Here is a 24,212-nt window from a genome sequence, read left to right as displayed (position 1 = left end):
AAGATTCATAGCCTGGGAACCTTTCTTTTTTCAAGTGAACACCTGGATCAGATTGGATTCAGACAGATGGTTGGGAGATGTAGGAAATCACAATTTCAGGACTGGTTTACAGAAAATGGCAGGGTGGCTGCATATAGAAAGAAGTCTTACTGAGTGAGTGAGAGATAGAGTAGACTTCTACTTGAGGGGAAAATGTGGGAAATATTTTACATGGTAGCTGCTGCTGATCGATCTGTGTATCATATGAATACATGTAGAGCACTGAGTAATACAATGATTTAGAAGTTGTCAACATAAGCTGTATTTTATTTTGAAGAATACTTAGGCTGGAGGTAATGATTAGGAGCAGATTGTGGTTAGTAACAGTCATTTGAGTATTTTTCTCTTTCTTTCTCCTCTGTTTTTGAACGCTGAACATACATTTTAGTCCAGCCGGTAGTTGACAATGCCTTTATTTGTCATGCCAGGGTATATATTGTGAACATGTTCTTACACTGTCATCAGTGCATCCAGAAAATCACATTGTATTGTAAGTATTTGATACATCAGAAAAGCAGAACTTAATATTTGCTACAGAAACCTTTGTTTGCAATTACAGAGATCATACATTTCCTGTAGTTCTTGACCAGGTTTGCACACACTGCAGCTGGGATTTTGGCCCACTCCTCCATACAGACCTTCTCCAGATCCTTCAGGTTTCGGGGCTGTCGCTGGGCAATACGAACTTTCAGCTCCTCCAAAGATTTTCTATTGGGTTCAGGTCTGGAGACTGGCTAGGCCACTCCAGGACCTTGAGATGCTTCTTACGGAGCCACTCCTTAGTTGCCCTGGCTGTGTGTTGCGGGTCGTTGTCATGCTGGACCCAGCCACGACCCATCTTCAATGCTCTTACTGAGGGAAGGAGGTTGTTGGCCAAGATCTCACGATACATGGCCCCATCCATCCTCCCCTCAATACGGTGCAGTCGTCCTGTCCCCTTTACAGAAAAGCATCCCCAAAGAATGTTTCCACCTCTATGCTTCATGGTTGGGATGGTGTTCTTGGGGTTGTACTCATCCTTCTTCCTCCAAGCACGGCGAGTGGAGTCTATTTTTGTCTCATCAGACCACATGACCTTCTCCCATTCCTCCTCTGGATCATCCAGATGGTCATTGGCAAACTTCAGATGGGCCTGGACATGCGCTGGCTTGAGCAGGGGGACCTTGTGTGCGCTGCAGGATTTTAGTGTGTTACTAATGGTTTTCTTTGAGACTGTGGTCCCAGCTCTCTTCAGGTCATTGACCAGGTCCTGCCGTGTAGTTCTGGGCTGATCCCTCACCTTCCTCATGATCATTGATGCCCCACGACGTGAGATCTTGCATGGAGCCCCAGACCGAGGGAGATTGACCGTCATCTTGAACCATTTTCTAATAATTGCGCCAACAGTTGTTGCCTTCTCACCAAGCTGCTTGCCTATTGTCCTGTAGCCCATCCCAGCCTTGTGCAGGTCTACAATTTTATCCCTGATGTCCTTACACAGGTCTCTGGTCTTGGCCATTATGGAGAGGTTGGAGTCTGTTTGAGTGTGTGGACAGGTGTCTTTTATACAGGTAACGAGTTCAAACAGGTGCAGTTAATACAGGTAATGAGTGGAGAACAGGAGGGCTTCTTAAAGAAGAACTAACAGGTCTGCGAGACCCGGAATTCTTACTGGTTGGTAGGTGATCAAATACAATTAATTATTTAAAAATCATACAATGTGATTTTCTGGATTTTTGTTTTAGATTCCGTCTCTCACAGTTGAAGTGTACTTATGATAAAAATTACAGCGCTCTACATGCTTTGTAACTAGGAAAACCTGCAAAATCAGCAGTGTATCAAATACTTGTTCTCCCCACTGTATAGGACAAGATGGAAAAGCAAGGATGCATAAATAAAAGGCTATTTTGTAAAAGTATGTCTCGAAGTGATTTAAAACATGTTACTGATCCTGCAAGCCTCAGGTTCTCATGGAAGCCTTTTTCAGAGCTGAGGAGCTCTGACTGCAAAAGCCCGGACACCTTTAGTCTCGAGCCTAAACGCTGTGTATTCCATTTAACATGTATATGTATACAAACATTTCTCTTCTCTGTGTGATTATATTCATACTCTAGGGTATGGACTACCTTGCCATGAAGCGATACATCCACAGAGACCTGGCCACTCGAAACATTCTGGTGGAGAGCGAGATGAGGGTGAAGATCGGTGATTTTGGCCTGACCAAGGTGCTGCCACAAGACAAAGAGTACTACACTGTCAGAGAGCCTGGGGAAAGCCCCATCTTTTGGTGAGAAAAACACACTGCACGTGTTTGTTAGTGGTATATTTGTGGTTTGACCTTTTTATGAAAATGAAGAATTGACTCTTTAAGAATGTTTTTGACTAGCGGTATACAGTTGTGGTAAGTATTTTAAGTATTGTAACCCTTTGTGACTGATCTTTAAACACAGGTGTTAATGATAACACTGGGAGAAAAATATGATTTTGTTTTTCTACATCCAGACTGAGTGTGTCTGCTGTACGGCGTCATATCTGACCGCTTACCATGTAGGACTTGTTGACTTAAGAGAGACTACTTTATATATGCGTTATGTACTGCATGTGTTTCAGGTATGCTCCAGAGTCACTGACAGAGAGCAAGTTCTCTGTGGCATCAGATGTTTGGAGTTTCGGTGTTGTCCTCTATGAACTCTTTACTTACAGTGACAAAAACTGCAGCCCACCAGCGGTACTGCACTTCTTTCTTACTTCTTTTTTTTACTTTTGGCTTTTTAGTTTGACAATTTCACTTTTCTGTCACATAACCATTTTCCTATTCAACCCTAAATTGCTTTGTCAACTGTCTGACTAATGTAATTGAGCTATAAAACAATCACCAGTATAATTAATTTGTAGTGTTAAAAAATGTGTTGATTAAGCACTCAAAAACAGTAAACACTTTTTCATCTATTTTAATTTTGGGAAGTTTTAGCAAGCTGTTTTTACTAAAGCCAAACAAAAACTACTTTTTTCCTTTTGCTGTCCTTGAGCTGAGAAGCACCTGATTTAACTGTATTTTGCATGAAGATGCGTAGAGAACCCTGTTTCTTCTACTCCTTTTGTTGTGTTCCAGATATTCATGGAGAAGATGGGAAATGAAAAGCAGGGTCAGATGATCGTCTACCATCTGATAGACCTGCTCAAACAGGGATATAGGTTGCCTGCTCCTGATAATTGTCCAAAGGAGGTCTGTAACTCCAATGAAACTGAAAAAAACTGCAGCAAAGGGCGCCATGTCATGCCATGCCATATCATTAAATGATTTATCCAGTAAAAAAATTGTAGAGAACCTTTCATTGCATAAATTATATTTTTTCAGAAGCTATTATATATCCAAAACGTAAGAAGTCCATGGCTGGTTCTATGACTGTGAAACTAGCTTAGTTATTAAAGTAGAATGCAATAATTATACCTGTTTTATTGGGGTTTTTTTTCTGTGTTAATGTTGTTCTGATGGCTTCCTTCAGATTCACAAGATGATGACTGAGTGTTGGAGCAGTGAACCGAGAATGCGTCCTACTTTCAAGACATTAATCCACAGTGTGGATTCTGTACGAGACAGCAAGGACGATGAGCGGCATTGATCCCTGGAACCTTTGACCTTTTAGGTGTTGACTCCCGGGAGTCAGTGCTCACAGGTCTTAACAGAACAATGAATGTCTTGGTGATGTCTGGGTTTACTGCAGTGATGCGGTCTCAAGTATCCCCCCCCCCCCCCTTTTGGTGCTCTGCGTGTCTGTCAGCTCAAATAACATGAGTGGTGACATCCACTTTCTTAGCAGTTTACTCACTTCCACCTATAGCCACACAAACTATACAAATCTATGATCAATTAGTACACTACATCGGACTCGGACACCAAACAAAACATTTCTGATGCCTTTTAAGAACATTTCAGTATGGGATATATTATTTTCTTTGTGTTATTTCTACATGTTTTGCTTTACAAATGGATTTAGACAATAGCGTGTGGACTGGAGGAAAGATTCGGTTCTTTAAGAATTCAAGATGTTCTCTACTTTCAGTAAGTTGTGTTAAATATTTAAGCCTAAAGACAATATGCTTACTCCTTTTTGTACTTTTATTTTTCTCAAATGCGACCTATTTTGTTTAACCAGAGAGGCCAGCCACCTGAATACACACTTGAACTGAACCTCACTTTTAAGGAGACAGACTTTTTGCTTGATAGTTTTCACGACTTCATAAAGGTCAGACGCACCAGCTATACTTCTGTCACAAGGGGACCCACTATGAACATCTCTACAAGCGAGTCAGATTTCTGCTGTCACAGTGGACGTGTGTTTTTGTGTGTGTTCCAGATATTCATTGCACATTGAGGAAGATTCAGTGTTTTATTCTGAGCCAGTGAAGCCTGTCTTAAGTGGTGTTCGTGTGCTATGACTACACATCTTTCCACACAAGAGAGGTCAGGCATAACTCGCCTGTAGTTTGTTTACATTATTTTATGCACAAACAATGAAATACATTAGGGACACAGCAATAACTGCTCATTATTAATCTTGGAGAACTAGGTATCTAGTAGTGTCATCATGGGCTCATACAGTACCGTATCATTTTTGTTTTTAAAGGAAACTGGAAATGATGGTGTTGCCTTTGTAATTACTAACCTGTATATATTTTACAGTATGACGTGTTGTAAGGCTGTACTATCTGCTATCTAATGTGAAAAGTTGAATAGTTTATTTTGCTGAAAGGTGGAGAAAGGGTAATGAAGGGAGTTCCTTTTATTTTCGGCAGTTGATGCAAACCTTGGTTTTATTTAAAACTCATTTGACTTTTGTTTATTATTTTTCCATCCATGTAAATATATATATGTTGAATGTGTGTGTTATGATGTGCACTACTTTGTTGACCACAAATGTATCAGTGGTCACAAGGAGATTTAAAAAAAAATAATAATAATTATTTGAATGTTTAAAACTTTATGTACCAAATGTTAATGACTGAAGGAGGCAGAGTTGGTCAATATTTGGAATAGCTTTCTTTCTTTCTAATTTTAAAATGTCCTCAAGGTTGTTTTATGCTGCAAATGGCAGGCCACAAACACGCACGTACAAAATGTCACGACGGATACCCTCTCGCTTTTCTAGGAATGCGTCACTGTAAAGCCAAGAGACAAGTTTTCTCACTTACAAACATACAGTGTGCCTATGCGCTCCCACGCCCTCACCGCTGGGCAGTATTTTATCTGGTGTGAAAGAGAGATTGTCAGTTTCTTCAGAGTTGCTATAATGTCTACAATGGAAAATGTTTGTTTTTTTTTTTTTCAGATTTTGTTGTATGCGACTATTATTGTGATATGTGAAAGTCCAAATGTGATTTTGTGAAATATCATTTTATATCCAGAGATTTTCAGACAAACTGATTTTTAACCAGATTAAACTGGCGCTTCTTTCCATTTATTTTTATTTTTTTAATTTGTTGCAGTGCGAATGACGTGATGGCTGGTTTTGTCATGTGATGGCAACCCACAGCTCCCTTTTTAATACATTTCTGTGTAATTAGATGTAAATACTGAAAGATGGAGTATATTCGTGGTGTGTATACTTTTATTAAACAACACATACTGTAGTATTAGACATGAAAATTGTACTTGTCAATCTCAGTGTGGCTTCACATTAAAGTTCAGTCAAACAGCTAAGGAGTCTTAAGTTTTTTCAAGTCTAGTCAAGTTTTGTACATTTGAAAACCATTTCTACATTTAGAGCAAGCCATCGTTGGGTTTTTGTGCAGGTATGTTTTAGCTGCATCACGAAGGGTTAAAAGTAAAAAAAAAAATCTATCCACTCTTTTGGAGCAGTGTCCTCGGGGTGTTGACAGAAAGCGTTCAGGCAGGTGTAATGTTGTGAACAGAGGCTAGCAATAAACTCACAGCAGCCTAAATGACGTTAATGTGTGCTATTGGCCATGATCATAGGTTAGTCAGAGAATATAGATGCTGTTTACTGCTGCAAATTTCCTTCCATGCACATCAACAAGTGTCGTAGCCAATATGATACTGCTCACCATTTCATATTAACAGTATTTAAAATTTATTCTCAATGATGCTGACAGGGTGACATAACGGTACATACAGAGCATGGTTTTCTTTTTAAAACAAAATATCAAACAAGCAAGGAGAATAAAGGAGACGGAGAGACATGAAGTTGGCGTGATGTGATGAGTCTTTGTAATTCAGTTGGTCTTTACTGTTTTGTATATTCTGTGCAATAAGACACAAGAGACTCCATATTTTACCTCCTACACATCTTTCCACAACTGGACACTGTCCATTACAGCTCATCACACCATCTTCATGTCACAACCCCTCTGCCATCACCCCTCCTCTCCTCCCTGCCTCAGCACAAGCGTCCGATATCATTTTTAGTACACCCCTGGCTACAACACTTCCCTGCCACACCCAGAGAAAAGTTCCTCTTCTTCTTGCTCGAAATGGGCCAGTTGGCTGCCGCTGGGTCCCCGTCTCGCTCTTCCAAAACCGTGGATGGCTGAGACTTCTCCAGCGAGTCACTCAGCTGTTGCTGCATGTCTTCTGCGGCCCCGTAAAGAGCAAGGAGGTCTGCCAGGGAGTAAGAGGGGGGAATATGGAGAGGAGGGAGGGTGTCTGCTGTGAGCTCTGCGCCAGGTTGCCAGGCATGCTGGTTGTGCTCCACTGTAACGTCACTGAGGGAACTCCACTGGAAAGGATCTGGGGGAAGAAAAAGGATAAATACCATAATAACCTCAAGAACAACCAGGAGTTTTATATAAAGCTCAAACTGTGGAGTATTTGTCAAATGCACCTTTAGTCGTGCTAAAATCAAAGAGGCAGAAGGTTATTTTTAGAGGACTGACAACACAGGAATAATGGTAATTACTCACTTAAAGGGTTTTCAGACTATGTCCAGTTACCAGTGAACATGAGCTGACCAAGGTGCTGAAATATGAGGCTCTGTCAATCAAGGGAGGGCAGGGGGGCTTTGTCCCCTAATTAAAACACTGTGGCAGTCTAACCCTTTGATGGGCAACAAATTACCATCTAACATTATTACAAATGAAGAAAGCAATCAATTAGTTCAGTTCCTCGCCTGTGCCCTCCTTCTTCCTCTCTTCAATCATCTTTAGCTCTTTACGTAGAAAAAATGAATTCCTTACACTACACCTCGGCTACAGAATGTATTTACAGCCAGGTTTCACTATATGGTTAAAAGTAGATTCTTTACACAAGTAGAGAATACTTTTTGAAACATGTCTGTACACGTGAACATTTTTTTTGTACTGTTAATTTTAAGATATACACCAATTAGTGTGTGCACATTAAGCAATCAATGAAACCGCAGTAATGGTAACTCACCTAAGTCCCCTTCTGTGGATCGTTTCCATCGGGAGCCGCCACAGGTGAAAATGACTGCTCTGATGAACTCTCTCCCGCACAGTTTCACCCCGTAGTCCCTCGGCATGATCAGCCTGCTCATCATATCAGCCTTCACACAGCCGCACATGCCACCGATACACACCACAGCCATGGCAAGACTCAACCTCCAGAGCATTTTTTCCCCCTCGTCCTGAAACTTACGGAAGGAGCCGGCTGGTTTGCGCTGCACAGGAGGTTCAGCTGAGTTCCACCTGAGCTCTGAGCAGTGTTTCAAATCCTGCTGGTTTGTTTATTTTAGGAGAGTTCTGTTGCAGCCTGTTGAGATGAATGCTGAAGTTGGAAAAGATGCTTCTGTTTGTCTGTCTTGTGTTGCAGAGCAGACTTTGGTCTCCTCTTCTTGTACTCTCTGCAGTCCTAGTCACTAGTTCACTCGTCAACTTATGTGTTCAACCCCAACCCTCTCCCTCCCACTATGACACACACACACACACACACACACACACACACACACACACACGTCATTTAGATTGATGACAATGACGTACTTGGAGCTATTTCTTTATTGTCGTAACATTAAGGGAATGTGCACATTGCTCATACACTAGCTTAAGTGATGGCTTTGAGACAAACTATATGAAGGCATGTATGATGTCTTGAACACCCAACGGGGAAGAAATTAAGATTCAAAGTGGTTTAGGCTTCTTTAACACTGTGAGTTTATGTTAAAAAAAAAAACAACAACAAAACAACTGGTGGTTTGGTGTTTACAAGGTATTTGGCTTAGGAGCTTTGCATCAAGCACCTTGTCACAAAGATGACTGGAGAAGAGAAATTATTTGTGATATTTCTTTTTATTGAATTTGCAAATTTTATTTCCATCATGTCAAACGAGTTAAAATTACGATAAATACATAATGCTTAAATATCAGCACCTTGTAATATTTTACATCAGTGAATATTACTTACAGGTGCATCAATTCCAACTATAGATTTGGTATAAAGCTCCTTAACACTTAAACTCAATTGTGGCAAATTAACTCATCAAAAGTTTTAGTTTGGGGGAAATTACAATCTTCTGCTGTCAGGACAAACATCTGCCGTGTGAGAATATTTACAATCAAATCTCCATTAAGTAATATGTTTGATATTATCATTTTGATCGCTCTTTAGTGGATTATCCAGTCGGTTTGAGCAAAGAAGCTTTGACAGCGAGTGTATCACCTGCCTGCCAGGAAACGTCAGATATCCAATGTGTCCAGTGTGAACCAAACTCGAGGTAAAAAAACATTACACGTCAGGTGACACGGAAATGTACACCACTGAGATTTTCATGTTGCTTTGTGTCTGCTTAAGGGTTAAATTACTGATTGTGTTTAGGAGTCTTACTGCCCTCTAGTGGTCAGAAATCACTTCATGCAGCTTTAACTAGAAACACAACAAGCACAACAACTTGTTGAGTCATGCGCTGTGTCCCAATTCAATACTACATGCAGAGTCTGCGACGTGTGTTACTATGTGGTGAGTGGAAAATAAACATAATAGTACATAATAGACTCAAACCAGGCAGAAGGCAAACTAAATACGGGTGAGTTTTGAGTGTGCTGTTGATGCACACTATTTAGGAAATGGAGCTGCTCACAGCTGTTAAGAAAAGAAATTGTGGATGGTGGTGAAACAGCTCCAAAGAAAATTAATATTAAACCTTAGGAAAAACATTGACGTATTTTTGTTAAGTTTAATTGGCTGAAAGTTGCAGTTTCATTGACATCCGACATCACACATATAATTTCCTGTTAGCATAAAATAGTAAAGTATGTTGCCATTTTTGGACATTTGGAAATGGTAAAACAGTATACTATGACGATTAGTATGTAGTTTATATTGTATAAAATTTGTATGTAGTCTGGATTTGGGGCACAGAGTGAATTACGTTACAAAGGTTAAATGTAATTGATGCAAATATTGATATTACAGATTTATTTCATGATACACTTCAGTACTGACAGTGTATTATTAACTAACTTTTTAGTATTTTGAGTGGTATTCTGCATCAGCCAATGTGCTTTTAAAAAAGTACTTATAACAGTTGTTCAGTGCTAAGAGGGTTTGGCTACTGATGCACCTCTAATAGTAACCACAAAAACAACATAATTATTTTTATATTCATTAATATTGAGACTACTCTGACACTATAATACATAATTATTACAATTTCCATAACTAAGCAAAAGCAGAACGGGTGAATGCATGGACCGGACGATTATGATTTTGTCATGTCATTTCTCCAAGAAGGAAGTGAGGCTGCTTTTAGCGCGGCGGGCCTTCTCTATGCTTTCAAAAGTTGGAGTCCCATGAGGCAAGTCCAGACAGTCATGTTCAGACGTCATGATACTCTCAGCCTCCCCTAAAGGCACAAGGGGGAAACAAAATGCGGTTTAACAGATATAGCTGGTTTTAGTTTGTGTACATATGTGTATGTTGTTAATACCCCCAAAATTAATTCTGCATGGGAGGTATAAACATAGATTAATTTAACAGAAAATACTGTGTCTTACTGTGAAACAAACAGCTAGTCAGTGAAAATGACAGGGGCGTGGGTATATAGGGGGAAAATATATTTTGGAAAACTACAATAAGATTTAACTTTTATAATAAAGGCACTTTTGTCTGTTTGACAATGAATCTTGAAAAGAAATAGGTTGCTTTAAGTGTTTGTAACATAAGTCTAACTCTATTTCTCAGACTTAAGATTTAAAAGTGTGGTTTCACTACCAAAAAACAAAACATACTTTAAACTGTATGTGACATGTTGATGTGAAGCAAACGGATAAAGAATCTTTTTCTGGCCAGCATTTAAGCTTTGCTAATGTTCGGTGATGACAATAATGACAACAACTGCTTAGACTTACTTCTCATACGATTAATAAGTGTCCCATAGGCGCTGTCCATCTGGTAGGCAAATATGAAGCCGAGAGGAAAGATGGGAGCCAAGAGGGCCGGTCTCTTTCTTTTAACAGCACTGTGGAAAAATAAAGAGGCAAAGAGAAGACAATTTTGTCAATATGCCAAAAAAGATAAATAAAGCACTTTGAGAAAGCATACTTCCATTTAGGTTACACAATATTTTATTACAGAAAGTTTCATATGGGATTTGCAATAAATTACACACAGTTCTACAGTAGACTATTATGTTTACCAACTAAATCCTGGGAATATATAAAGACAAATTGGAAAATGTGAAATGAATCAGATTCATGATGATTAAATTACAGCTATGTAAATTTTTCATGTTGCTGTAGCGCCACCTATAGGTGGCTTGTGATTTTAGCAAGACTAACTGTTAAAAGGCCTAAAGTGTTAAAAACTTGATACACTTGGAGCTGCAGCAGTAAAGGCCACTGGAGTGTGATTCATTTAATACTGAAGCTGTTAAGATCACACTTTACAGGCTGTCTTCTGACTGTGCATGATTACTGTGCATTTGTGTGTGTGTTAGAAACAGATCATCTGGGTGAATCCTATCTTGAGGTGACAGGTAAGAGCTGTTGCAACCAAAACTCACCCTACAGCCAGTCCCAATGTAGCCACTGTAAAGAAAGTGCCAAAGTATTTGAGAAACTCTCTGGACCAGGCAATTTGCATAGCCATCTGTCTCTCTCTCATCTGGTTCTGCATCAGGATCTGACGCTCCATCTATGCATACGTGTGCGTACACACACACACACACACACACACACACACACACACGAAAGGACACATAAGCCTAACAGGCCTTTACAGCCAATTATGGACACGGCATAGTGCCTCTCAATGTACAACTTCATAACCTGAAATATTTAATGGTCAGAAAAAGAGTTTCAGGAATACAATCTGAACAAACAAATGACAAAAAAAATAAAACACTAGAGTCTGACCGATCGATCGATCGATCGATAGGCCAATAAGCAACAAAAATTGTTCAGTACCAGTACCACAAATGCCAAATATATGTTTGAGCTCATTTAAACATGGTATCTTCATTATATAATTTGTCCACCAGAGATCACTGACTGAGTTTATTTTTTCCCTTAACAATAAAATGTCCAATGCAGAAGTCAGGAGTAATTGCTACATATTTCAAAGAAATCAAAGCGATACTACCTTTTTTATACAGTCTATATGTTGCACAATTAAAATGACAACAAGAGAAACAAAAGGTATCAGTACAGCTGGATATTCAAGCAGCGAGATGGACAGGCAGACAGACAGTCAGTGGGACAAAGAAAGGGTCAAAGGAAATAGCGATAGCCAGTCCAGCCTTAGAAATACTGTGTCCATGCTGATGCACCTCAGTCAGATGAATCTTTTGTCTGCCGTTTCCTCTCTGACACTCACTACACGTTTCCTGCATAACAATTTCTATGGAGCTGACTGAGTGACATTCTCATTGAAAAAAGCCATTATTCTCAAAAAGTGAATGTGTCAAAGATGAGCTTTTATTTCCACTTAACAGGAAAGTGATACTAACTTGCTGGCGATGCAAAGGTTAAAAAAAAAAGTGACCACGGTGACATTCAAGTGAGTCAATGACGTGACGTGGATGACACAAATTACAACTTGTCGGAAAAAGCAAAGTTTTGATTTCTGACTCTCAGCCCAATATTCCCGAACAATTCGGTGTTTCAGCATTAATGGTTGAACACTGTGGAATTCAACCTAAAGTGAGTGAAATTAGGTGGGGGCCTGTGACACAGAGACTTGCTTCTGTTTTTGAGGTCTACATATAAAACGTTTCTAAAATAGAATGAATGAGTGAATTAAAAAAAACACTTAAGACATATAATACTGTCGCTGCAAGCAACTAGCTAAACATAAACAATTGTCCAGGGCATTATCCAACAAACAACTACTAAATATCGTTAATAAATTGGCCTACAGTACTATAATGCACATTACCTACACGTCCTGTAAAGCTTTAAGAATTAGAAAGAAAACTAATCGACATCCTTGCAAGAAACTAGGCAAAACATCTACTGTTTATGAAGGTAATTTAGTAGTGTGTTAGTAGTGTTAAAAAGTTTCGCCCATTATTTTCGGACCGTGAAGCTGCCGCTCATGTTTATCCAGCTCTGCTTCGCCTCATCAAGTTTTAACTTGTTTTCATTCATGTCTTGTAAAATATCTAACAAAAGGTTTGACATAGGAAAGTAATTCTAATTTACCACAATTGAAATAGCATTAATTAAACACCATTTTTGGTTAATACTAATTTGTTCTCCTGTGGCAACCATGTGAAGAACATCCAAGTGTGGTGATTTAATGACTAAAATGCTTGGTTACTAATATCAGTAGTAGAGGAGAAGGAAATTGGTTAAATTAAGAAAACAGCTCAAGAGGGCTAAGCTTTCATCACCAAGGTGAGACTTCACTGGTAAAAGTACAGTACTCACATTAATGAAGTGCAATCAACCCTCTAATCTAATTTAATATGATTTTTAAGCCTGCTGTTAGACTGATTGTGGTTCAATCAACATTTGTGAACATTATTTTAGTCAGACACCACTCAAAAAGCACAAAACCTATAGTTTATAGATATGATGATTTAACTGCATCTCTTTTCATGAAACTGGATACTGAGCAGAACTGAACAACTGTTGTCTTGCACAACTGTTCCCATTTATGCGAGACAAACATCTCAACTCCATGTGAGTCTGTACTTGGAGGAGGGAGGTTTGCTTATGGACGGTAAGGACATGCCACACCAATATTATATAAACTCCTTTGTATTATCTCTCCTCTCTGCTGATTTTCATAGAAAATTGTTAATTATGCGAGTACTCTGATTAAAAAAATATATTCTTTAATTTTCAAACAGGCTTGTGTCCATTTGGCATTTTTCTCTCTCACCGCATAAGCGCTACATCCCAGTGCTCTCCATATGCCAGAGAAGAACACTATGGCAACCATGTCCCATAGAAATTACGTTTGTATATTACTTAACTGTTTCATAATTACATTTTGGTGACAAACGCTGCCCGGATTATGTTCAGTGACAACATTACGTTGAGTGAATGAAACACTATATTTATGTGGCTCACATCAAATAATGATTTGATTTTTTCTTCTGTTCACTCACTTTGTATTTTGTTAATTGATACATATAACCTATTAACGTGTCTAATTTTGAGAGCATTCTTACTTTACAGCATTTTTTCCAAATGTGCCTAAAATGTTTGCACAGTACAGTATGTTGGATTTGGACTGTCAGTTGGACAAACCAAACAATTTGAAGATTTCATAATCAGCTCTGGGAATTTGCCATGACATCTGACTAAACATTTAAATCGTTTAATCAATAAAATAATTGTCTGATTAATCTATAATGCAAATAAGTGGCCCTACTTTATTTATATAGTGTCTTTAATACAAGAAAATGTTTGCTTTCAATGCCTCTAAACACATTTAAGGTTTCGAGAAAAGCCCCCCCATCACTCAGTCATAAGCTGGGAACACGGCCATGAAATTCTGTGTATACTTGAGAAATTTTTATGTACATTTTTCTACTTTTGAAATCCATTACTGTAACCAAGCTGACTACACCTGCAGGAAGGAGGAAGCTACAAACTTTTTAATGCCACACTGTTGAGTGCGTCATACTCAAGAGATACACTCTGTGTGGAGTAATGTTTCAGAGTACTGGAAATTACAGCAACCTCTTCTATAATCAACAATGTTTGTTCTCTAATTGAGGGGTCTACTGAGCCAAATTAGTAAACAAAAGTGAACTCAAGGATGTCTCATTAAAATTAGACATGATTGAAATAGAAACTAAACGCAGCAGCTGTAGAATTATGTTTCGATTAGGCCCCTTTCTGAGGACATGAAGGGGATATTACCCATCCGTTCATTATGGTTCTCAGAAGTGGGAAATCTGTAAAGGAAAGGTTTCTGCTGACGTGGTTAAGAGATGTCACCTCTCGGGAGGTCATCAGGGTCACAAAAGAGGAAGTAGGCCCGGTATGTCTGGTCTATATCAGGAAACTACCTATTTCTTGTCAATGATTGTATCATCTGAGTCACCTGCTTAGCTTAAAAAAGGTCTAGAATATTCCAATGGAGATCAAACGTAGTTAAGAAGAGATGGAAATTGTCTTTGTGGGGGCGTAATCAGAGTATAATCAGCAATGGTTTAAAACAACACCTGATGATTGGTAGCTTGCCACTTGATTGAATGGCACCACTCTCAATGGCTCATTAAAAGTCGGCTTCAGGGGTGAATTGAAGTGCATTAGTGCAGACTGCAGAAATTACTTCCCCTGTCAGAAATGAGCTTGTAAGTGCAATGCTGGTAATAATCATTTTCATTATTTATACTTCTGCCTATTATTTTTTCAATTAAGTGATTGAGAAAAAAATTTCTCACAAGAGGCTAAAATGATGCCCAATATAATGGTTGCATGTAGTTCACAAGGTCTGTAATCTGTATTTCAACTGTGAACAACACTTTACTATTGCGGACTCTTAAATTTCAGAACCCCAGAACCAACACATGAACCCCCATGATTTTTCATTTTTCAAAATACAAATGAATCTATTAACAGTTAAGGTTAAAGTTAACTGACAGTAAAAATTACATTATCCTCTGGCCAATTGCCAGCTCTCTCACTTCAGATGGCCCAGACTAAGGCCCATAAAGAATGATTTAAATATTTGACCTCCACAAAACTCAGCATCAGCATTGACACAGCTGACATGGAATTGAGATGCAAATATGTGTAAATCCTCCTGGACATTTAACTCAGCTTTGATGGACACTCCAGTCATAAACACCAATCATAACCTCTGCCAGCAGAAGCTCTCTGCCAGCCAGAACCTCAACGCCCTCTCTGTTGCACCCCACCTACCGCTCCTCTTGTATCAAAGCATCAAAGAGCTAGTCCTTGTCTATTGCTCCATCTGCTACTTCACCACACTCACAGTCACCAATAGAAACAAACTCATCAAAACCACTAAACACACACAGCCACTAAATTCACTTTCAACATCACAGATGTGAACATAAATGGAGTTATTATATAAAATTACTCAATGTATAGTCACAATCACAGATCTTCGATGTGTGAAAGACAACAAAAAAAACAAGCTTGCTTTGCCAGACAATTTGTGCCTTCTGTCAACGTGACTGTAAACGGTGTATCATCTGAAAATGTCCAATATTAGCGCAGAGACACTTTTACAGTATTAGTGCAGATACCAAAATTATATAAGTTTCTCTATTAAAATAACTTGTATTTATTTAACAGAAGAAACCAAACTTCTCAAATGTTAAATTTCTAAACAAAAGGAACCAGTCCATAATTGGCAACATTTTGGTTTACTTCAATTTTATTAGGAACTATCAAATAAAAGAATAAGTGAACAAGATTATGAAACCATCTGTCATATTTTGGTACTTGAAAGTTCTAGATACTTGTTGCAACATTTCGGTTGTAATAGATAAGTATTGAAGTTCAACACCCATTGCAATGATCCTAAACATGTGGTTAATGTGAGAAATACTTCAGGGACTGTTGCTCACAAGTACCAACACCTCTAAATATTTATATATGCACTTTATATTGTGAACTGTTAAGGTTCTGAAATTATTGTTTTTTTAAGGTTTTTTTCCATGGCCTATTTCCATGTGATGACTATGAGTTCTGAAACCTAATCAACTTAGCATTACCTTAACCTACTTGTGTAAAAGTAGACATGTCTCTCAGTGGAAACATCACAAGGGATGAAGAGATTTGGAGGTAAGCTTGGACACACGATGAGTGTAAGACTGTGATGGGAAAAAGCAGTGAAGAAAAAGTGAAAGAAAGAAATGAGCCATGACGAATTCACTCTGAAGGTGACAAAGTGAGAGCATAGCTGAAATGTAAGCGGGAAATTCACTGACATTTTATAAAGGGCTGCAAGAATCCGCAGAGTGGGACAATACTTTTACACTCGAATCATCACGGCCTACATGCTGACAGAAGGGAAAGAAGCAGACGTAACAGAAAGAGAGCAAGAGCAATCCACAACACACTCAGATATTATGGCTATCATGTTATTTGTCTTAATGTTATAAGTCTTAAATGTCCAAGTAGTTTTTGACAATTTAAAACATAATTTTTGTATTTTGCATAATTTGTGTTTTGAACAACAAATAAAAAATACTCGTATGATATAAAGTCGTTAATGTTTTGATTAACCTCACTTAAGTCATACAGTCTATCAATAATTACTTCATGCCCGATTAGGTGTGGGGGTTCCTCAGGGCACCATTCTTGGTCTCTTTCTGACAAAACAGAAATTTTAACAATTTGCTCTTTGCCCAAACCTGTTTTGACAACATCTCTGCATTCACATTTGCGGTGCACAGAATCCTGTAAGATAAAGAATTTTATTTTGATTCATGTTTACATTTTAACAAGTATATTAAACAGCTCACTCAGTCTTGCTTCTTTTACCTCACGGATATAGTAAATATTAAACACATATTGCCTTTCCAGGATACTGAGAAAGTTATCTCTCAGTCTGAATCTGTATAGGTGAAAGGTGTGTACAAAAGGTGAAAAACTTTTCCCTATATCTGATCAATCTTTTACGTCATTTTAATCACCCTGTGTTCTACAACTACTTTATGACAACTACTTTCTGTAAAGTATGTTTTGAAAAGGAAATAAAACATAACCAAAATTAGGGCCTGACTGATAAATCGGCATGCTGATACTATCGCCCGATATGAGCTAATGCCAGATAAGTCAGTATCTGTGTATATAACAGCTGATAAATATACAATTAAAAAAGAAACGGAGAGACAGATTCCTCAATCATGTTATTAGTGTTGTCGTTGCAAAGTTTGTCCACCAGAGGGTACACTACAACTCCCCTGTTCGCAACAAACTTGAAACGCCACCAATCCGCCACAAAACACAGCAATCAAATGAACTTTTGTTCAAATAGATATTTATAATAATAAAAAAAGTTTATTTTTAACTGCATTAGACTGCATTTTGTCATGTTATTTTGGCAAAGTCTCATAATTACATGTAACTAGTGATAGATCGCCGATTAATAGGGCTGATACCTGGCATTTTGAGATAATTTGCGTCAGCCGATACCTGCACTCTCGAGGCAGATAAACACAAAATGTCTGCGGAGACACCTGCAGGCAGCCTTGTCAATATGGCTTAGGGCTGGATTATATGACCTAAAAACAAAATCACAATAAATTGAAAATTGTTTTTTTTTTTGCCCTTATAGTTCACTGGCAAGTTAATGCTTAACTATTAAAGGTGGGATGTTCTTTTCGATTCACAAATGTCAAACACTGAAGTTAATTGATCAAAAGACATCTAAGTGACAGGTGCTGTTATAAGAGCAGAAGTTAGGTCTTTAAGGCCATTGCAATGCGTTTGTATAGCAAGTGTGGGTAGGCATCGTGAGAAAGCGAGTGGTAAAAAAGTAACACTGAAAGCAAACAAGAACTACAGTGTAGGTGAGAGTGTGTACGTTAACAAAAATCATCAAGTTTCATAAAGTGAAGGATTGTTGGCACTAGCTAACATCTCTCCAGTCTGGAAGCTGAGCAAGACTGGATGGAGCGGAGTCACATGACTACACACACACAGTAGTATGTTTTTAAACAGGAAAGTACATGAATACAACAGTGGGGAAAATATTAATAGGATTAAAACCGAAATGACCAACATGGTAAAATTGCGTCAGTTTTCGGCTCTGAATTTTACCCTAGTAGCTGCTGTGGAACCATGTTAGTGCTCCCCCTTAAAATGACAGCAAATCTAAAATATATATTGCCATACTGTAGAGAATAAGGCAGTTGAATGTCATTTTTTGACTTTTGACAAACTGTACTCTCCCTCAAACAGTCACGTTCAGAAATCTACAGCTTCACCCAATTTATTTTTCTATTTCATTAATTAATAAAAAATTCCATCTAAAACAACATGCAACTGGCTAAGATAACCATGTAATGTATATTAGATTGTTCTCTGCACAGAATAATTACATTATACATGACTTTTACACTCGGCATTATATATCGGCCATTAGCTGCCCTGATAATCGCCGATAATCTTTCTTTATGTTATGAGTTTCTGAAAAAAAAGGGGGGAAAAAAACTCAAAATCATATCGGTCTTAAAAATCCCATAACGGTCAGGCTCCAGTCAAAAACTCTGTGGGGAGGTCTTTGCTCACCTACTTTACACTCAAAACCACTCAAGTTCAGTGACTGTGAATAAAAAGCGAAACCCTACTTTTAGCAGTGAGGACTGATTTTCAAATAGAAAGTGAATAAAAGTGTCATTTACATCATTTCAGAGATGCCATTTATCCGCAGGACATGCGTCACACAAACACTCATATCCAGTGAATTTTCAGGTAATGTTTAAGATGGTTCAAACACAACACACAATGACTTTGACTTCAGAGTCCACAAGGCAAACACGTGGAAAGGATCAATTAGCTATGAGTAATGTGACTTGAAAACAATGGCAAGCAATCATCTTAGACATCTTAATGCAGGGGGAGGCAACAGCCTTCACAGATATTCTGAAATTGCTAGGGTCAATCTTACTCATTAAATTTGGTGATGTAAAAATACATATCATAGAGGCCTAACAGTTGACCATTAGCGACCCTTAAGATTTTTATTTGAATGTTAGACATTTGAGTATATTTTGTTCAGCCAAGATCTGAAAGGTTAAATATATTAATCAAAATGAAAAAATAGAAGCTATTGTCACAAATGCTTTCAATTATTTTTAAGCAGACAGATAATGGTAAAATTTAAATGTCTTACTCATTTGTATTCAAAAGTGATTCTGAGTGTGAATAATAAATATGAAACTATCTGTAGTTAAGTTGATGAAACAATGTAGATCCACTACAGCAATGCTTAAACATGTACCTAATATTTACATGTGAGTCATCGTCACAACCCCAAATGAGGGAGGTCTGAAACTCAATTGCCAAACCTTTGCCATCACTAAATAATATTAGCCATCATCTACCACATTTACAGCTGGGAGAGCAGGAGAAAATTACAGAGCAGAAAATACAACAAACCTTTTGGGCGTAAAGTCGGATAATGTCATTGGTGTTATGACAGTCACACATACCCCACCTGCTGCTCAGCTGCTTGCAGGCATGAATAAATCACAACAAATTGGCCCCAAAAATGATAAGAAAACAATCATTTGTTTTGTTCTGCAGTTTTAAATGAAAAAATAAATAAATAAACAAAAAATGTAATGAGTGCAATAAAACATGTGGTCTCTAAATGGAAATGGTGACTTTCGCACTGAAGCTTGCTTCGACAACGTGTGATTCAAGAAGGAAAGACAGAACACAGGGTTGACGATAGACAGCTCGATCGCACAGATCAATGTGAATTGAAGGTTTTCTGGACCAAACTGCCAAAACGTTGGTCCACGTGGGCTGGGTTCACTGGAAAAATTGACAGATTTACCAAAGATATTCCTTAGCCTCATGTTTACTGTGTGGTAATTTGATTAAAAATATATTTTTATATGAATATGGACTATGTAAGTACAGTCTCAACTGAAATATTAATCGAGGTAGATTAAGATAGCCCGATAGATCAGGTAATAAAAGGAGGTCCTCATGTGTCAGTTGATATTGTGCTTTAGTAGTCTAGAGAAAATTCCTTTATTCCTAAACAAAATTACAAATTGATCAAATTGACACACAGCAAATATGGGGTTTTTGGGGCCTTGGGGTTAGCTGCCTGCTTTGCCCAGCAGGTAAACCAGCCTTGACTGGTACAACATGTTTTACTTGCCAGTAGTACATCTATATTAAGACACTTTTGTCCAATTCAGATGAGGTACAATTTAAGCCACAGTATTCCAGCTGACACAGGTACCACAAGGTTGCAGGCAGGGTGCAAAATTAACTGTTTTGCCCAACAGCCAAATGGCTAGTGAATGCTCAAAGTGTACCAGCAACTAAATAGATTACCATTGTTTGTTTGTTTTTGGCTGGTGAGTAAAGTAAATCTACCAGCCATCTGCATATTTTACCAGCATTTGGTGGGTGGCTGTTGCTAATTTTGCACGCTGGTTGAGTAAGACATGAGTAGCAAATGACATCTTCTAAACAGTGTGGTTTTTAAAAAATATTTTGTCACTGGGTGCACCTTCACTCACCTGCAGCCGAGAATTGTGGAGCATGAATTCTTGCTGCTTTTTAAAGTTTGCATCCATGGGTTTAGAGAGTAGAAACCCCATGGTGGCGCTGCTACTGCGGACCTAGAAATACAATTACCCAAAATGATGCCGCAGTGAAAACATGAGCCAACACAACGTTACCAAACATACACTAACCAGCTTTAAAACTGGATCTGCTTCAACATGTGATTGCACTGCCAGTGTTTCACTGTAACCTCCTAAAACGCTGCAGCTGACAGCTATAACGTTAACTTATAACTTGATGCTAATGTGCACATCTTGCTGTTGCTAGCAGTACGTAACGTTAGCAAACCTTAAACAACCTGACGTATGGTTCAGTGCTTTTTGGGCTTTCCTGTTAGTTAATTTGGCTAACGATATGTGCTAATACTGCTGAGTAAAACAGCTCCCCATGCTTCACCTGACATGCTTCGGTTTTAACCTTGAGTGGCTAACTCAACTACAAACGAAAGCTTTAACGTTACATACCTAATATAATTTGAAGACGGTGAGCTAAATATTATAATTATAGTAGCCACAAAAGCAGCACTAAGAAGCGTTCAATGGCATGTCTATCAAAACAAAAACGCGTGTACACTGCCTCAAAAATAACCAACTTCCTTTTTCTGTCAGTTACCCATCAACGACAATAAATAAGCACTGTTCCGGTCAATCTTTCAAAATAAAACAGAACCGGACAAGAAGGGTGTTTTACAAATGTCAAAGTAATATAATGATTTATTAACAGGCCTCAGCTCTGACACTGGGGTTGTGAAATTTATAGTTTAACCAGTGTGTTAAAAAGGTATAGTGCTTGTCCCAGGCATTGTACAGGCTGGTTGTAATTAAATGGGAAATGGCCCCCTCTGTTGGTGTTCGTGGGTCACTTATAGGTTGTCAGCAACTTGTTTGAATTGAGAATCAAATGTTTAGGTCTCAGGGACTTTGAGAGAATAAAATCTCTGAATTATGCAGAAATCCAAGGTCTGGATTACAAACAATACCCAGGTTGTGCAAAGTTTTGACCGAGAGGTCACCATTACAACAAGAAACACATTAACCACCACCTGCAGTACATGAATTCAAGTGTTACTTTTAAAGATCTGTACTTTAAAAATTAATAAATTTATGATATAATAAAATGATGTATGATTTTTGGAAAAGAAATTGAATGGGACAGAAAAATTATTGAGTCAACCTATGTATTCACTGATTTTGGGTGAGGAAATTTGATTACCTGAACAATTGTTGAAACTCAAAGCAGTATTCAGTTCTCTCCGAATTAACCTACATTAATATTTTGAGTTGAAATCATACCTCTTTCAGGTGACTTCATAAGTTATTTAGGTGAAGTTCTTTAACTACTGTCAGGTTACTTTTCACTCACTCAATTAAAGTATCTCAAGTTATCTTATGTGAAATTATGTTTTATAAACAGTGGTGGATGAAGTACTTAAGTAAAAGTACTAATACGTCACTGTAAAAATATTCTGTTACAAGTAAAAAGTAACATGCATTTCACTGTAACAGTGTTACTGAAGTAAAAGTATTTAAGTATAATCTGGAAAATTTACTTTTTTATTAGTATTAAAAGTAAAAGTACTCAAAGCAGAATGAAAAACGTCCCCTGCAACTGTTATACTATTATATATTCAATCATTAGATTATTATTACTCATGCATTAATGTAAAAGCAGGATTTTATATTGTTGTTGTTTGAGGTTGAACTATTTTGTATCAGACTGCAATTATGGATGAATCTGCTGATAATTTTCTTCATTTATCGATTGTAAAAACTTTTAAAACTTTGAGAAACCTCAAAATTATTAAAAATACATAAAAATAATTAAAAAAAGAAAAGCAGATCTTCACATTTGTGATGCTGGAACATTGAAATGTTTTCACATGAAAAATTACTTTAAAATTACTATTAACAAAATAGCCAATGCCAATTCAGTTTATGTCAATCAATTAATGTACTAGCAGTACTTGTATAAACTGCTGGGAGTTTAATTTTTAACAAACAAACAAAAAAACATATTTTTTAAACTCTTCATATGTCTCTGTCATATGTCCAAATTTGTAAAATAACTAGTAACAGAAGATGTCAGATAAATGTAGTGAAGTAAAATAAGATACTTTATTGTCACATTAACTCATCCCTCAAAGGAGCAGTGGGCAGCCACTGTGCAGCGCCCAACTCCAGATCTGAGCCTGTGTCACTGACTGGAGAGCCTAAAATGTTTTTGATGTTGGGGGAAACTTCAGGAAACCCACGCAGACACAGGGAGAACATGCAAACTCCACACAGAAAGGCCAGGACAACTGAGGTTGGAACCCGGAACCTTCTTGCTGTGAGGCCACAGTGCTATCAACTGCACCACTGCGCTGTCTCTTATACTCAAGTAAAGTGGGGTACACTATACTATGATATATATATATATATCTATACATATAATATAGTATATGTATTTAAGGTTCAGCAGAGAGAAAAGTTTAAAGCATGTGGAGTTTTATATAAATGTTGTGACCTTGATCAACAAGTGGGTATAGATAATAGATTGATGAATGGATTTTGGGGCCCTTAATAAGTGACGCGATAGAACTAAACAAAAAGCAGTTTGGAATGTTAACTCTCCCCCAAATATATTGTACTGACTGTATCAGTCAAAGTGAAAATCTTTATGCTGCAGTGAACGACATCAAGCCAAGCTATCTCTTTTCATTAATGCAGTACGACAGCGTTGGGGACTCTCGGCCAACTTTCACCTTCCTGTACAGAGAGCACCCGATTTTCCACCTCCTTAGGTTCACAGCCAACGTGACATAAATAAATCATGCTACAAGCTATAACATCATAGTATTTGTGTAAATAACTGCCACTGAGGACACCTAAGATGTAATATGATATTTTCTCATATTCAAGTATGGGCTCAAGACCCATAGTCAAAATGGGACTAGGCATCCTTAATTAAACTGACACATAAAGGTTAAAACAAAGGCATAATGCTGCATTAAACTTCACTGCCCTAACTTAACCTTCCCACACTGACTCTTGCTCTCCGTATTTTTTATATCATGGTTCTCTTCCACGTAGTGAATGTTTTAGCATTGTCTTTAAAAAGTTGGACTACCCTGAGAAAAAACATGAGCTTAGTGTCACAAAATGACAGGTATTTGATTTGTCTTACCTGTGAGTAAAAATGGGTAGTAAAGTAAATAACAATTATAGATTTTCCAAGGGGTTTCCAAAAGAAATGGAGGAAATATACCAAGACTGACAACAACACAGATAAGATCAGACATGTACCACTAGATTATTCCTACATTATGTAAATAAAGTTGTGTCTGAACATGTCAAACATGTGGAAGTTAGTTACTGAATTGATGGAAACCCCACATAGGTTTCATGCAGTCATACTGTAGATGGGATGTAGCCAGTGGCAATTAAAACCTGGAAAATTGTTTGGATGCACCTCTTAATTTTTGGAATTCCACCTGGCTGGTAAATTGATGATTGGTTGTCTGATTTGTCAGAATTTCTTCCATTCAGATTTCC

The 24,212-nt window shown here is 37.9% G+C and overlaps 3 protein-coding genes across 6 annotated transcripts in view; 1 reads left to right on the top strand and 2 right to left on the bottom strand.

The window, feature by feature from the left end:
* The window catches only part of jak2a (Janus kinase 2a), a 37,618-nt gene extending 31,899 nt beyond the window's left edge, over nucleotides 1–5,719 (top strand). For 2 of the 3 annotated variants that reach the window (XM_046066247.1, XM_046066246.1), the window contains exons 21-24: nucleotides 2,133–2,305; nucleotides 2,629–2,746; nucleotides 3,131–3,244; nucleotides 3,525–5,719. In XM_046066247.1, the coding sequence (XP_045922203.1) occupies nucleotides 2,133–2,305; nucleotides 2,629–2,746; nucleotides 3,131–3,244; nucleotides 3,525–3,641 (522 nt within the window). In that variant the 3' untranslated portion in view covers nucleotides 3,642–5,719. Of the gene's footprint in view, nucleotides 1–2,132; nucleotides 2,306–2,628; nucleotides 2,747–3,130; nucleotides 3,245–3,524 lie in introns of those variants that run through there. The other variant, XM_046066248.1, reaches the window with a different exon arrangement.
* On the bottom strand, nucleotides 5,635–7,896 carry rln1 (relaxin 1). Its single transcript, XM_046066249.1, has 2 exons — nucleotides 7,412–7,896; nucleotides 5,635–6,766 (listed from the first exon to the last, which is right to left on the bottom strand). Exons 1-2 carry the CDS (start codon nucleotides 7,605–7,607, stop codon nucleotides 6,417–6,419), a joined length of 546 nt encoding a protein of 181 aa, XP_045922205.1. The 5' UTR covers nucleotides 7,608–7,896; the 3' UTR covers nucleotides 5,635–6,416.
* Nucleotides 7,897–8,264: 368 nt separating this feature from the next.
* Nucleotides 8,265–21,301, bottom strand: plgrkt (plasminogen receptor, C-terminal lysine transmembrane protein). 2 transcript variants are annotated; one of them, XM_046067419.1, is made up of 6 exons: nucleotides 21,144–21,301; nucleotides 20,634–20,735; nucleotides 16,779–16,824; nucleotides 10,995–11,125; nucleotides 10,342–10,451; nucleotides 8,265–9,836 (listed from the first exon to the last, which is right to left on the bottom strand). In XM_046067419.1, the coding sequence occupies exons 2-6, from the start codon at nucleotides 20,684–20,686 to the stop codon at nucleotides 9,709–9,711; spliced, it is 468 nt and encodes a 155-aa protein (XP_045923375.1). In that variant the 5' UTR covers nucleotides 20,687–20,735; nucleotides 21,144–21,301; the 3' UTR covers nucleotides 8,265–9,708. The 2 variants fall into 2 exon arrangements, with proteins under 2 accessions (XP_045923375.1, XP_045923376.1); XM_046067420.1 differs by lacking the exon at nucleotides 16,779–16,824.
* Nucleotides 21,302–24,212: the final 2,911 nt, after the last annotated feature.

Source organism: Micropterus dolomieu, linkage group LG13 (assembly GCF_021292245.1).
Source record: "Micropterus dolomieu isolate WLL.071019.BEF.003 ecotype Adirondacks linkage group LG13, ASM2129224v1, whole genome shotgun sequence".
Lineage (NCBI taxonomy): Eukaryota > Metazoa > Chordata > Actinopteri > Centrarchiformes > Centrarchidae > Micropterus > Micropterus dolomieu.
The sequence above is the reverse complement of the archived record's forward strand: the minus strand, read 5'-3'. Positions and strand labels throughout refer to the sequence as shown.